Raw genomic sequence first — 14,888 nt, forward strand, 5'->3', positions numbered from 1 at the left:
AGGGGAAAAGGGGGCTCTGAAGTTGGGAAACAAGTGATTTGCGACTTTGTTGTTGGTGGTGGTAGGTGGCGGGCATCGACCCTGTGGCCCAACTGGGTTTCACAAACTTCTTTTCCTATCACAGATATTTACCTTACTTGTTTCGGGACTACATATTTGTTTGTAGTAAGACATTACTTTTTATAACTGTCCATAATAGGTGGCGAGGAAAACATGGAAAAGAGCCAAGAGTTCAACGAGCATACCAGTCATTTTTGTACTTAACCTCGCGCTGTGCAGACTTGTGGAAGTTGCAGTGGACTTAAATGAGTCCCCACTTTTGCTGGAAGGTCCCTTGAAGCCCCCCCCCTCCCTCAAGGACTCCCGTAGGGCCCCACATGGGAGCCAGTGCCGTGACTGCACCGTAGCATGTCAGATAAGAGAAGCGAGTTTGCACCGGGGTTTATCAGTGTTGCTTGGTTACACTAAGGGCTTAACTGTGTCTATGCTTTGAGGCTGTTAGGAACTTTTTGTGTTCCTTTACAACTATATATTGTGACCATTTGTGTGCACTGCAATGTCTTGCAATAAGGTGTGGCCCTGTCATGGTAGTGTGTGTGTTTGTGGGCTTTACTGTGCATGCATGTTCATGCTATCAGGTAGTCCTCCACGCCCTCAAGGCAAATCAGCACAACTAGCAGGCATCATGACAAATTCCTTTCCCTCACTTCACTTAAGTTATCCGATTGTCAGCACAGGTTGGCTGGCCATTTGTGACTGTACTGACTCACGCTGCCAAATCTGTGCTCAAGGCTATGGACACTTTTTACAAGCAATGTTACCTGGTGCACAGCGGACATGTTATACAAGAGGAAAACTCTGCATGTGTGGACAGTAAATACACCTGGCGTTTAGTATTTCAGGAGTACGTGTGAATCAGAGCCCAGGACTGAAAATAACTTGCTCTAACCTGGATTCACTCACTTCTTTATATTTAAAGAAGGTGCTGTCTTCTCTGCGGAGCCCCCCTGGAGACATTGGATAAAAATAAAAGAATGTGTGGTCATGCATTACTGTCTCATGGGGCCACGAGATAATAGAGCGTGGACACGAGATAGTTAAAGGTTGAATATGTAGCATCTTCATTAAAAGCCATATTTAAAAAATAAAATAAAAAAAACACCCTCAGTGCATTTTGAGGGGTACAGAATGAACGTATTGGTTTTCCATAGAAAAAAATATAGTCTGAATTCATATTTAAACATTTTTTTGCAAGTTTTACAATGCCTTTCTGTCACGTTCTGTTTACATTGTACCAGCCAATAGCGGCTGGCATTGCCAGGGTTGTCTGATGTTCGGCGCAGATACTGTAGGCTGGCACTGGGTGAAATGTGAGTTTGCCAATCCTGCAGCTGCTTATTTGTCCCAGCAGTTTAGTGACCGGAGAGGGGCAAAAACTAGAGTCTATATAGGCCAAGCATTCACTCGATAGTCTCAGAGAAAGGAGTTCAACGGCATTTATGCGCACGCTGAAATGGCTACGTTTCTCCTTGATCAGTAAGTTAACGTTCATGTTTACTTAGCTGTAACGGCTAACAGTAACTACCAGTCAAACTCCTCTGCAATACTTGATTTTATTGTGCGATTTACCGGAGGTGACAGGTTCAAACAGACTCCGGTCTCCTGTAGGGCACTGGGCCCGGGTCTGACCAACCTGGCAACCTGAGTGATGGAATTATTTTTTGTTTTTGCGACCACGATCTTGACACTAGATGGCGGTGTTCTGCTCATTCTCCATATTCAATCTTAAATGCGTGGCGATGAGATAATAATGCGTGGCAAAATAATTTACCTTCAGTAGCGGTGGTTGTCCACATGGAGCTGTCAGTGATGCTCTTTATTATTCACTAATAAAGGTAATTAAAGTCTGCCTGAGGATGTCATCGACAGGTTCGAGGATGCTGGCACCGGCGGTGACGTGGGCATGTATGCCGTTTTCGAGACATTTGCTGACCAGAGATGAGTTCTTACGGCCACTGTCCTAGCATTACTGTAGTAGTTTAAAACTTACAACCTGGTCCTGTATCAGCAGATTAGCTGTCATCATTGATTGAGCAGCGTTTGTCCCGGCCGTGTATTGATGAACGTAACTAACATCAGATCTGGGGGGTGGCCACTGGGGTGGCTAAAATCACCATTGTCTCCCAGGTCCTTCCAGCTGCTGAATGATGAAATCTATGACTTCCCGACATCTGTATATTCCTTACATTTAAGTCCATTCATTTTGAGCAGCAGAATGAAGTGTTCAGAATCACTCAATGCCTAACCGCAAGTGTCTTAAGTATGTCATTGTAATTCATTCCTATATTCAAATTAAATGAAATGAATCCAGACTTTTCCATGTTAACAATCAACAGTTTCTGCGTGGCAATGACTGCAATAATTAACTTGTGGCCACGCATTAACTATTTGGACGCCACGCATTTCTATCTTGTGGTCTCAAGATAATAACGCGTGGCCATGAGATAGTAATGCGTAGCCACGCATTCTTTTTTTGTGATCCAATGACACCAGGGGCGCTCCGTAGTTCTCTGTTGCTTTTGTGACATGAAATGTTTTTAAGCCACACATTCACCTGTAGGTATGAAGTGCTGTGCTGCACAATCTGTACTCACTTGGTTATATATGACCTTGTTTTAGCGTCTGAAGTTGAGGATTTTTTTTTGTATTAATCCTTCTCAGACCCTAGTATGGTGTTGATTGTGTACACTGTGCCATTCTCCTGCCGTTCGCCTCAGAAACGGGACAGGAGTCACTAACATTGAACTTAATCCTTAAAATGCCATCGGACCCTGTACAAGGTCTTACATTTTTAATCCGATTAGTCAACCCAGGCTGTGCCCAAATACAGGCAACTACATTTTGAGATGAAAGGGGAGTCGCAAGATTTCTGATAATATCAATTATTTAATGCTAGCTAACAGGGAAATGTGGATAATATGGGGCTTAAGATATCACAATATTTAATGGTGAATTTGTGACACCATCATAATAGAGTAGCTTCCTAATTTTTACATCCTGAAGAGAAGTACCGCCCTAGAGATTTACAGTAAATGTAAATGAAGCATTGAAATCAGCAGGTGAAGAACATATCAGTTTAATTTCCTGCACCTTTAATTTTTTTTTTTTTTTTTTTTTTACATTGCCTCCAAAAATGACATCCCAGGGCTTTATTAGCTTCAGGGCAAGGTGTCCTTAATGAGCAGTCATGTAAATTTATGCTTACATGATTTTTTTTTAACAACATCCAGATGGAGCTGGCCATTTTAATGGGTGCCTGCTTGAACAACATAACTTATGCCTTTGCTGAAAAACACTTATCAGGGAAGTCATAGGGGAACTCCACTAATTTTACACGTCTATTAAAGGTGTTGCGGAACACAGTTGTAGTACACTGCATAGGTGCACATTGCCTCACCTGGTGTCACTGAAGACTGTGCTGAAGACTACAAAATGAAAAATGAACACAAATCAGGGGGCGTACCTCTATACCCTCTTTTCTTTGAAGCCTAAGCTCTGCTTGAGCATAGCGACTTGATCTGCTACTAGAATAACGCCCTGAAGTCTCAGACTGAACAGGCAACAGTTGAAATGCATTCTGGGTAATTTAGGCACCGGGGTTTAGAAAGGAAGAAGAATACGTAGAATAGAAAAGACCTTTAGTTTTTTAGAATTGCACATTGTGAGTCCGACAATGTTCTAGGAGAACTGTGCTAAATTGGTTTAGTGCTCTCCGGAAATGTTTGAATGTATATTAAAATGCTGGGTTTCATCATTTGTGTCAGATAGGGTTTGATTTCTTTTACCAAAAATTAGTAAAAAATGCTTAAAACATCCTCCTTTTCTCCCATATTATGAATATGAAAATATGTGTCATTTTAAAAGTTAAACTGCTGGATGCAAGGTGTCTCCTACTTCACTGCAGCACACTCTCAGTGTTTGTGGGCTGGAGGCAACATGTGTCAACATCACACTTGTGTAAGTTGAATATTGGGCCATAATTGGCTTCCAAACTACTTGTGATGACCTAAATCATGCTCCTATGTACTCACGTTTACATTCAGTTTCAAAACCAGATTATAATCGGGTTCAGGGCATACCCCGGATTCTTGGGGCGCACTCACACTATCCGTCCATACCGTGCCCCGTGCGTTAAGGTACTTGTCCCCCCCTCCCCTTTTCTATGTCAAAACAGGCGCACATAAAATGACGTCAGAGCCGCTGTAGGCCTCGTGCTCGTACACGTGCACACGCTCGTGCTCGTTCATGTGCAAACGTGCTTTACAAAAGCCCACCTCTCCCAAACGGTCCATGGTCGGCAAGCGGGCCGCAGCTAGGCACGGTACGTTTGCACTCACACTGGTCAAGTGAACTAGGCTTTACCCGTGAAACCTGTTTGGCACGATACGGATGGACAGTGTGAGTGCGACCTTAAACACCATGTAAGCACCATACCCCGGTGCTTACTCCTTCAGTTCCCCAATTATTCATGCATGTAAACAGCGTTCTCGGGTTATTATCGGGTTTAAACCGGGGAAAAAGCCATATTCAGTCCAGCATATGTTGGTGCAGCGCCACCCACTGTACAGAGGTTGAGTTACTCATTGTCCCATTCAACCCCTGCTCATGTATCCGAGTGGAACTTCAATACTCCGATCATTACCTTAACCAGGGTAAGGCCATTTTCGGGTTACTGATGTGCATGTGAACGCACTGTATGTGAATCATGTAACTCATCTATGGTGAATGAAAACAGCCTTCTAGTGTCAAACTCTGCACAGTTTTCAAGGGGCAGGACTATCTTTGACAAGTGTCCGGCAAAAAACTTTTCAACAAGCTTCTCTCAATAGTAAGAAGATGCAATTTTTAAACCCAGCCCCCCTACTGTTAGCCAGTAGTATAGAGACATCTTTAAAGTTTTGCAGATGGAGTGTTTGAGCTCAGTCTTAAAGGGGAATGAGAGGGTTTTTGATAAGCTGCAGGCTCCTTTTCCATACCTCCCAAAGTTGCACAGCAGACCTAGTATGCACGGGGACTTGCACTGTGGCTTGCCATCCATCCGTCTCCTGGGTATTTGACTGATTGGCATTAGTTTTGTGTGTTTTCCCCATTCCATGTTATGTATAAGCTCTGTGCTTCATATTTATTTAGACCAATCACAATCGTCTTGGGATGGTGCTAAGCCCCTGGTGCACAAACAGTGCCCTTGCAAAACAGATAACAGAGATAGCTGAAGGCTTTATAGCCGCTATGCACATCCTGCAAGCCAGACTATTCCACAGCCGTGCTGTTTTTTCCAGTTTCCCATAACTTAGTGTGTCTGTGATCTGTTTGTATGTATCTTTACTTTCATAGGTGCTTTACTGTTTTGTATTACATTCAGCTCTCAAACATTCAGTAACAACAAAAACTGCACCGTGCAACAATAGAGGGGAGCTTTAATATATAATAACCCCTGGAGTTTACAGTTTGTATTTTCGTATACTGTATAGTAATGTACTCATAATGATTAGAATAGAAGAAGTCTTCTGCCACTGAAGTCATAAAGGTTCCTTAAAAGATGCAGGGCTTAAAGGTGTTCACTCTGCAGGCGTTAGTGCTGCGTTGAAGTCTTAATAGCAAAACAAATCTTAAGATGTTGAGATGTGCAGCCTCCGTAGATTTCAATCAAAACATCCCAGTTTGTTCGTCTTGAAGTGGTATGTGTGATTGCTGCTGCTGCTGACCTTGTTCTCAGTTTTGATGGACTGCCCAGATGTTTGGATGGTTAGTCATGATTTTCATAATCTGAAATAATTTCTGAGTAGCTATTTAGGAACCTGGAGAAAGACATTACCTTCAGATAAGGCAATTGTAATTTTCTTTGTAGCAGGGTTTTTAACCGGAATTAAAAGATGAGACCATACTGGTCTAATTCCTTTTTTTGCGCTATTAGCTTTGAACTGTAGAATTAGCTTTTTGATTTATGGATAACCTATGAGGCCTGTTTTTTAGCTGGAGCACGATTTTAAGCAGTACAGATTGTTTCTGACCGTCTAGACTGTAGATGTGAGGCGAACGGCTTTTTGACTGAGGCACTTATGTTTTGAAATGTTCCGCCTGAGGAGAACTGGCTCAAAAACAAACTTTAATAGACTCGTCATTACTAATTTTTCGTAGCTATTCTGTGTCTCTCTATACTTTGGTAGCATTTGGAAATACAAACTTGCCTTGAACACAAGTTTTAAAATACATATATGCCACATCCTATGTGGTAGCTATTCAAATATGATTTTGAATACCTCTTTCATTGATTTTGAATTAAAATACTACTCCTTTTTATATCTAGCATGGTTTATGTCTGCCCCATTTCTGGCTTTATGCTTTTAATTACTTCCATGCATTTGATTGAAGGTTTTTCCTGCTGCGCATCAGTATGAATACAGTGGACTTGCCTGCCTATCTTTGTGTTCAAGGATTGGTTGCTAGACTCCCGTATCTTGCAGCCTTTTTGTTGTTGTTGTTGTTGTTGTGTGTGTTATCATGGCCACCGCTTGGAATAGCTGTTTATGTTTTTCTCGCTCATCCAGTCACTGATGAGAACAATGGATTCTCATTGAATCTTGTCAACTATGAGGAGCTGCCAGCAGCTGCTCAGACTGTTCAGCCGAGATGTTCTTTAATAGTTGGCTAATCCACTTCTATCATAAATCATTTAGAGTGAATCAGGCACTCTTTGACTCAACTTCGTATGCACATTAAATTGAAACCACATACACTGGAGATCAAAATTACAGAACAGAGTATAATACTTGATTTATACTGAAATACTGTTATTTGTTAGTGTTCAGAATTTGATAGATTATCCGCTGTGAATATACCACTGCTGTCCTAGCGTGTTTTTTTAAATAACCAAGGCACTTCTGACAGTGCTGACAGGATCATGCAAAGACTCTCAATGGGGAATCGATTAAACACTGCAGCTCGAATTGCTCACAAGTTCAGTGCTGAACAGTGCAAGGATCTGTCTCAGCACACAGTAAGTGCGTTTACATGCACATCAGTAACCCGAAAATGGTCTTTCCCCAGCTAAGGGAATAATCGGATAATTAAAGTTCCCCTTGTATACATGAGTCGGGGTTGAATAGAAAAATGATGGAGTAACTTGACCTCTGATGCAGTAGGTGGCTCTCCCCCAACATATAGCTGGACTGAACATGGCTTTTTCCGGTTCACCTTTTTCAAAATCACAAACGGCCGACTTTTGTACAAAATTAGGACTGAAACGGATCTTCTTGGTAGTGATGTTACTTGCAGTTGTGAAGTCCTCCCGTGGTTTAAAGGTAAAGCTCTATTGTTTTTTCACATTGTTATCAGTGCCGTTGCTTCCTGGTTTATTCTATTTCCGGGTCTAATGTCCTGTTCGGACATAGATAAAAAGAAGTACGGACCATGCACGGACATTTAAAACAATGGCGGCAAAAGGTTCACATTGGTGTGATGTGGAGGTGGAGTGTTTACTGCAGATTTGGTCAGATGAAAATATTCAAAAACAGTCGACAAGACGCACAAAAACTCTGAGGTCTATGGAAAGATTTGTAAACAAAGCGACGCATCGCGATGACTTCAATCAATGCGTGTCACGGCATGATGACGACGTATAGGCAGGAAGAAGCATTCGCACGAGGCCCAGGTAGTGTGAGCACAAACAGGCCTGGCCAGCGGGGGGAGAGGGAGGGGGGACAAGTACCCTAAAGCCCGGGGCACGGTATGGACGGACAGTGTGAGTGCGCCCTTAGTAAACAAACTAAATAGCCATAAGTTATTTATCTCATTTGTTGCGTGTTTACAATTCTCAGAAAGCGTTGGAGATTCACTTGTTCAAAGATTGTTTGTTAAATTGTTCAGGAAAAACAAAACTGAAAGTTATCAGAGATCCTTTTGTTTTTGGTTTGAGAAGATGATTCAGTCCTACAAAAAAAAACAACTAAAACTTAATTAAGCAAACAACAATTCTTTCTTTATTTAATTGTGCTTGAAACCGAAAATTAATCTTTTATTTAACTTTGGACCGTTTCTGTTATTTGGAGAACATTATTTGAACCTTTTTAGGGCCTCTACACTACCTATTCATTTTTGAATCCATAACCCTAAGAAAACATTGTTTAAATCTTCTCTTCGTACACAATGGCTAATGTTCTATAATTCTGCTCACTGTTTTTTTTCACAAAATAAAGGTTTTTGTTTGATTATTTAAAAAAACATGCTAGTGCAGCAGTGGTAAAGCCACAGTAGAACATTTATCAAATCCTGAACGATAAAAAATAACAATATTTAAGAATAAATCAAGTTGTTCTCTTATTTCGATCTCCAGTGCAGATTGAGGCTTTATTGGAATTTACTGCAGCGGCTTCAGGCATTTCACGTTTAAGGGGAAAAGAGTGAGTTGTACAGATGAGCACTGCACTGCCAAGGCTGCGACTGTTGCCTTCAGTTCAGACAGTGTGGCATCACAACACGCTCAGCTGGTTGCCTGCCATTGGCATGTTGCCAGGCCCAGCCACTGTGTCAAGTTGGTGAATCGGCCATTGTCGCCCTCGGCATGACCAGAGGCAGATGTCATTTCTTCAGTGCACGTTTTGTTCGCTATTGTTCTAGCGGCACAAATAATTTCCTGGTGATAACAAATACCCCTTATAAAGAGAACTCACAGTTTGTCAGTAACTTCTTTTTTTAAATAAAACAACGCAGTATGTCACTGTGTTAGCCCTTAAGGCCTATATTTCTGTCCATAACGTTTGTTCAGAAGAGACACCGATACTGTGATGTGAGAAAATTTGAACTTTGATTTAAGGGGAGAAAAAAGAAAGAAAAAAGAAAAGTAAAGCGTCACTGTCATTGCCGTGTTTCTGGCCCCATCATTTTTTTGTCTTCTATTTTGATCCGCATGAGAGATCACACTGTCAGGTGTCATTCACATTTCTCAACTTATGCAGGACAGATGGTATCCTGAAAACATTGCCACCATGGGTCTTACCCATAGACTGTATTTCATTTAAAGATGGACGACATTTAGGTCATAATCCCTGCTCCCACTATGTTCGCAGAGGGACATGGACCAAACTAAAAAGTCAAAGTAAACGTCAAATACTGTACATTTTTCCCAGAGATGATTTCAATCATTTCAGGTAGTTGTTGTTGTTGTTGTTTAGTGTTTATTTTTCTGATAAGTTATAACTTTTATTATTCTTTTATTGTTTTATTTTATTGTCTGCACAATTTTAAAACATTCATAAAAATGACAAAAAAAGGATAAATAATAGACTCAGCCGGGGGCTTTTTTGAATCCTCCACCAAAAAACAATTTACAAAGTTATTGAGGTTTCAAACACGAAACGCAGAAAATAATAGAAGTGATGGTAAACTAAAATAAGTTTGGTAGCAACAATAAGAAAGAACAAAAATATTTCCATTAAAAGAAAACAAACCTGTGATTGTATAATATGTAAAGTAGTGTATGAATGCGTGTGTGTTTATGTAAGGGTTATTATTTTTGGTGTATTGACCCCTGAACAGGTTATTTACCTCTGAGTAACACAAACAAAGACAACAATACATGAAGTAAATCATTCATAAAGCAGTAATTAAATGCTTTTTTATGCATCTTTTGTAACGCTCTATCGAGATATATTTATTAGCCAAATAGAAAAAGTCATTCCATAATTTGGTACCCCCCAAATCTTATTGATAATTAATTGATAATGAGTGAGAAATTTAGGAGGATGAATTAGTTATTTGATGCTATAAAAACGAGATGAAATGTCACGATTGACAGCTGTCTCAGGATTGAACGGGACTTCGATAATGTCCGAACCCTACTGCGCAGACTCTGGCTGCAAATGAGCAAGATGGCACTGGCAGGGGCAATATCCGGGTTATTTTGGTTTCAGTGGGAGGAAGTGTGGACACTTTGTCGATACAGTCTATCGCCTAACCAAACATTTACACAAAGTCTTTGCCCAAAAACTGACACCATGGGGAGATGTCTGTCTGGACAAATGTACGTTATGGAAAGCTAGAAAAATCTATGAGGAGGGTGTCACGGAGAGAGAGAGAGAGAGAGAGAGAGAGAGAGAAGGGCAGCCACATTCAGTGTTTTGTTAAGTTTTGGTATTCAGACTGAGGTGCGATAAGCCGAGCCAGTTGAAGCGTGCTGTGAAATCTAGCCTCCAGCAACAAGCATTATCTCCATGCAAGTCAGGGCAGAGCTCAGCTCATAGTTCCTCTATCTGACTATGAGTGACTGTGCGCTATTGCAGCTCCCTCAAGTCATGACAAAGACCTTTGCTACAGTATTGTTTGCCAAGGTTTCTCTTTTGCGACTTCTGTCTGATTGTGCGTGTGTGTGTGTGTGTGTGTGTGTGTGTGTGTGTGTGTGTGTGTGTGTGTGTGTGTGTGTGTGTGTGTGTGTGTGTGTGTGTGTGTGTGTGTGTGTGTGTGTGTGTGTGTGTGTGTGTGTGTGTGTGTGTGTGTGTGTGTGTGTGTGTGTGTGTGTGTGTGTGTGTGTGTGTGTGTGTGTGTGTGTACGTGCGTTTGTCTGTGGGCGCGCACAGACATATTCTTGTGTGATCCCTCCCATACGTGTCCTGGTTTAAGAGTTAAAAAGGGGAAGACAGGAGTCGCCTCCAGGAAAGCTGTTATAAACTGAGTGAAGGGAAGGGCAGGGCTTACAGGTGAGTCAGTTGGCAGAAGCACAACCTGCAGAGTAACTGTTGACCAAAGGCCACAGTGGTATGATGATATCAGAAATATAGCTCCACTGCTCTTTTCCTTTTCTTTAATCTGACACTACCTGCTCCAGCACAGTCCATTCGCTCGAATCTTAATCACTGCCTCAGGGCATCTGTTTCAATTAAGAATCGTCCAAATGCTTTAAATGTTTGAGTCACGCAGGCCTGCTGCACATACAGGCTGCTGTTACAAAGAGCAGTAAGATGAGGATGATTGAATCCAAGTTCTGCGACGAGGAGGGAGAATTGGTTTCTTTTTCCTGGGAGAAACTCCAAACCTCTGATCCAAAACTTTAAGAAAGGCTTTTTCCTCTGTGCAATGAGTGATTGAAAATAGATTTGGAGTTTTTTCTTAATCCACCGGACGGAGTGGGAACAAAACTCGTCAGTCAAACTCGACAGACGAAATCGTTTCTTTGTAAAGAGTTTTGAATGTTTTATGTGTTTCTCATAATGACACAGTCCTGTTTTGCCCTTCAGCAATCTACAACTATGAGCCCAGTGGTGAACAGGAGCTGTGTCTTCAGGTGGGGGACACGGTGCACATACTTGAGAAATTGGAAGGTGAGCGAGCATGAATGCACAACAGGCTCTGACACATCCCTCTCTTCCTTCTCTAAAGCAAGCTGGCACAGGAAAAAAAGGAAATTTTGAGCTAGCTGCTGCTCGATATGCTGTGCCTAATAATGCAAATGAGCGTGCCACATTGTCCTGCTGACAGGCTGGACACTCCTGTCTCATCAACTGCTTCTCCCTCCCTGTAACATGTTTCTCTGTTAATTAATATTCCCTCAGGCTGGTATAGGGGCTACACGCTCCGCAGGAAATCACAGAAGGTAAGGACATCATTAGCACTCCATTATCCTATAACCAGTGCTGTGATCTATATATACTGATTTTCCCCTCATTGTTTTCCTCAGGGCATTTTCCCAGCTTCCTACATCCACTTAAAGGAAGCTACAGTTGAGGGAACGGGGTGAGATCACATCTCAGTAAACATGTCATTGTGATGATAATCCACTTTGCTTTTGGTTTGCCGCCCCGCCTTGTCATTTGCCAATAACATAGCAGTGCACTTGTAATTACCATAAGTGAAGATTCAGTAATGCTTTTCTTGGCTGTGTAGGGAAACCATCCAGCTATTTATCATGTATAGAAATGCACTTGAGTCTGTCCAAATTATTTGACATGATCTATGAGTGATGAGCCACTTTTCCAATATCTTATTATTCTCTCCTTGTGGCTGGTAGCCAGCAGGAAATAATTATTCCAGCAGATTTACCCCTGGTGCAGGAGCTCGGGGCTACTCTGAGGGAATGGGCACAGATATGGCACAAGCTCTACGTGGTACGTGTAGATTGCCTCTCTGTTTCCAGTACACACGGCCATGTGCACCATGATTCACACCATTTTGACTTGTTTTTGTTTTGTTTCATATCTCTTAAGGATGCATTGTTGTATTATAAGTTGGTACATTTTATCTGACAGGCGAACAAGACAAGCCTGTTCAGGGGTGTTCAGCAGATGGCCTACAGCCTCATCGAATATCGATCTCAGATAGTGTCGGGAACACTGCCTAAGGATGACCTTGTGGAGCTCAGAAAGAAAGTCACAGCAAAGATTGATTATGGAAACCGGTATGAATCTTTCAGTCTTAATGTACTGCAGGGAATTGCCTTTTGACATAACTACCATTGTAAAGGTAAATCTTTTGATCCTCTGTGCTGGTCAGGATTCTGGGCTTGGACCTGGTGGTGCGAGATGAAGCCGGAAACACACTGGATCCTGACTGGACCAGTACGGTCAGTCTGTTCCGGGCACACGAGACAGCTTCCCGCAGCGTCGATGACAGGATACAAGAAGAGAAGGCATGATTTTGATTCATTCATCATATCAGTCATTTTCCCACAGTGGCTGTCCATTTTAAAGGAAATCACCTAAATGAAGAGTTCCCAGGAAAGTTCAGTCCATATTTGTGATGTTCTCTCTCAAAGACAGAAACCAGAGAAGTACTTCTCAAACTTATGAAGTCACTCTGCACTAAAGCTGCTTCATAGTCACTGTTTGTGAGACTGATTTCTTTTGTTTTCTTTTTATACCCAAATAGCTTTATTCTATTGTAGTGTTGTCAGTTGTGGAAACAGTTGTGGAGAAAATGTCCTCGTACACATTCCCCGGGTGCTCTCATTGTCAGTTTGCAATTCATTTTCCGTGGAGCAGCTCCACACTTTATACTTGATAACATCACACATTTGAGTTTGAGCCAAGTTGTTCATGTCAACTCCTATTTTTTGGACTTTCATAGACCATAGGAATAACATGTATGGAGTTTGAAAATGGGCGTAGCTCCCCTTGAAATAATATCTCTGTCCATGCACTTCCTGGGGCCTCGCTTTTACTGCAGACGCGGCTACAGAACCTGGAAAGGAGGCGTCAGACTCTGTTCAGTACGGTGCACACGTACAGTCTACTCATGAACCTGAAGAACTTTGTATGCAACATTGGAGAAGACGCCGAGCTGCTCATGTCTCTGTATGACCCCGACCAGTCTGAATTCATCAGGTTTGCTCCTCACTTTTCTCTTAATTCCACAATTAAGTATCAAGCCGCGGTTATTCGTCAATTTGGCTTTGTTGAATTGTTACGTGACACAGAAGAGCAGTGTTTGTTCCAGCGTGATACAAAGAAAACCTACGTCTCCACATAAAAAAAGTATTTTAGTGACACTAATTGATATTGATGTAGCTCCCAAGTCGGACAAATAACAGATAATCCACCAATAAAATCTCCTTTTATTTTGAAAAATAACCACACTAGTATTTTATCATGGCAAATGTTACTTTGTGAAGATCGAAGAGACATAATTAGTTATACCGTGGCAGTGGAGAATAATAATAATTGCTCGAGGTTGTGCTTTGTTGTCACATAACTCTGCACAGCTCTGATGTAGCGGCTTCAGCAATGCTTTAAATGAATGCTGCAGGCTCGACGGCTCATAGTTTCAGGTGTTATTAAGCTGCTGCTTCTTCTGCTTGCCGGTGTAGAAAACTAACATCTTTATTGGCAAAAAAAGTGTGGAATTGATGAAAAGAACCTTTAAAACAAAAGAAAAAAATCAAAGTGACCACAAAGAAAGTTACTTTTAATGATTTTTTATTAAAGATTATTTTTTAGCAGTTTTTCAAGCCTTTATTATAAAGGACAGACAGTAATTGGGTGAGAGAGAGAGGGGGGGGGGGGGGGTGGCATGCAGCAAAGGGCCCCAGGTGGGAGTTGAACCCGTGGCCGCTGCCTCAAGGACCTTCCACCTCTTTACTTGGGTCGAATGCTCTGATCACTGTGCCACCGGCCGCCCCACCTTTTATAATTTTTAAAGGTGTGAAACCTGAAATCTAAAAACACTCAACTCCCTCCAGCTGACCGTGACCTTTGACCCCTCTGAGACAGTGGACCTTAATCACAGCAGACATGTTAACGCTTCATAGCGGGAACATTGCAGGTGTAACTAACTGTGTTCCTTTTAGTTGTGCATGTGAGACGAGCCTTTCTGTCATTACCTGAGTTTGGCGAGTCAAACTGTCTGCTATGAGAAACGTCTATAGGGATCGATAGCTTATTGCTGTTCAAAATATGCAATCATCTTAGAATTTTCCTGACACTGTGGATTTTATCTGGTAGGGCAGATAAAATGCTTAAAATGGTATCAGTTATTTTCTATTTTTCTATTCCTCCTGACGCCTTTAGATAATTTGATATCTAACTGTGATTCTTATTTAAATTCATACAGCGAGAACTTCCTGGTGCGCTGGGACAGTATGGGGATGCCTAAAGAAATCGAAAAACTCAACAACCTGCCAGCTCTATTCACGGTAACTGAAATCCCAACCCTCTGACTGTATTCCCTCCGCTTCGGATTTAAACAATCGAAACGCTGCCTGAAATCTGTGACAAAGAGAACAATTTGCTCCTGGATCGCTCTTAATTTGCTGAAAGTTTTACTGAATGGCTCACATTCATGGCACGTCTTTGAAAAATTTGAATACATTTGCCTCCATTTCAGTGCTGCTGTTTATGTTAATG

General features: G+C 41.7%; 1 protein-coding gene across 2 annotated transcripts in view; it reads left to right on the forward strand.

The window, feature by feature from the left end:
* dock5 (dedicator of cytokinesis 5) overlaps positions 1-14,888 on the forward strand; it is a 41,158-nt gene that overhangs the window by 230 nt on the left and 26,040 nt on the right. For both annotated transcript variants that reach the window (XM_083912367.1, XM_083912368.1), the window contains exons 2-9: positions 11,289-11,372; positions 11,604-11,644; positions 11,729-11,784; positions 12,059-12,155; positions 12,297-12,445; positions 12,541-12,676; positions 13,213-13,370; positions 14,596-14,677. In XM_083912367.1, coding sequence (XP_083768493.1) covers positions 11,289-11,372; positions 11,604-11,644; positions 11,729-11,784; positions 12,059-12,155; positions 12,297-12,445; positions 12,541-12,676; positions 13,213-13,370; positions 14,596-14,677 — 803 coding nt within the window. The remainder of the gene's footprint in view (positions 1-11,288; positions 11,373-11,603; positions 11,645-11,728; positions 11,785-12,058; positions 12,156-12,296; positions 12,446-12,540; positions 12,677-13,212; positions 13,371-14,595; positions 14,678-14,888) is intronic.

Source organism: Echiichthys vipera (assembly GCF_963691815.1).
Source record: "Echiichthys vipera genome assembly, chromosome: 4".
Taxonomy (NCBI): Eukaryota; Metazoa; Chordata; class Actinopteri; order Perciformes; family Trachinidae; genus Echiichthys; species Echiichthys vipera.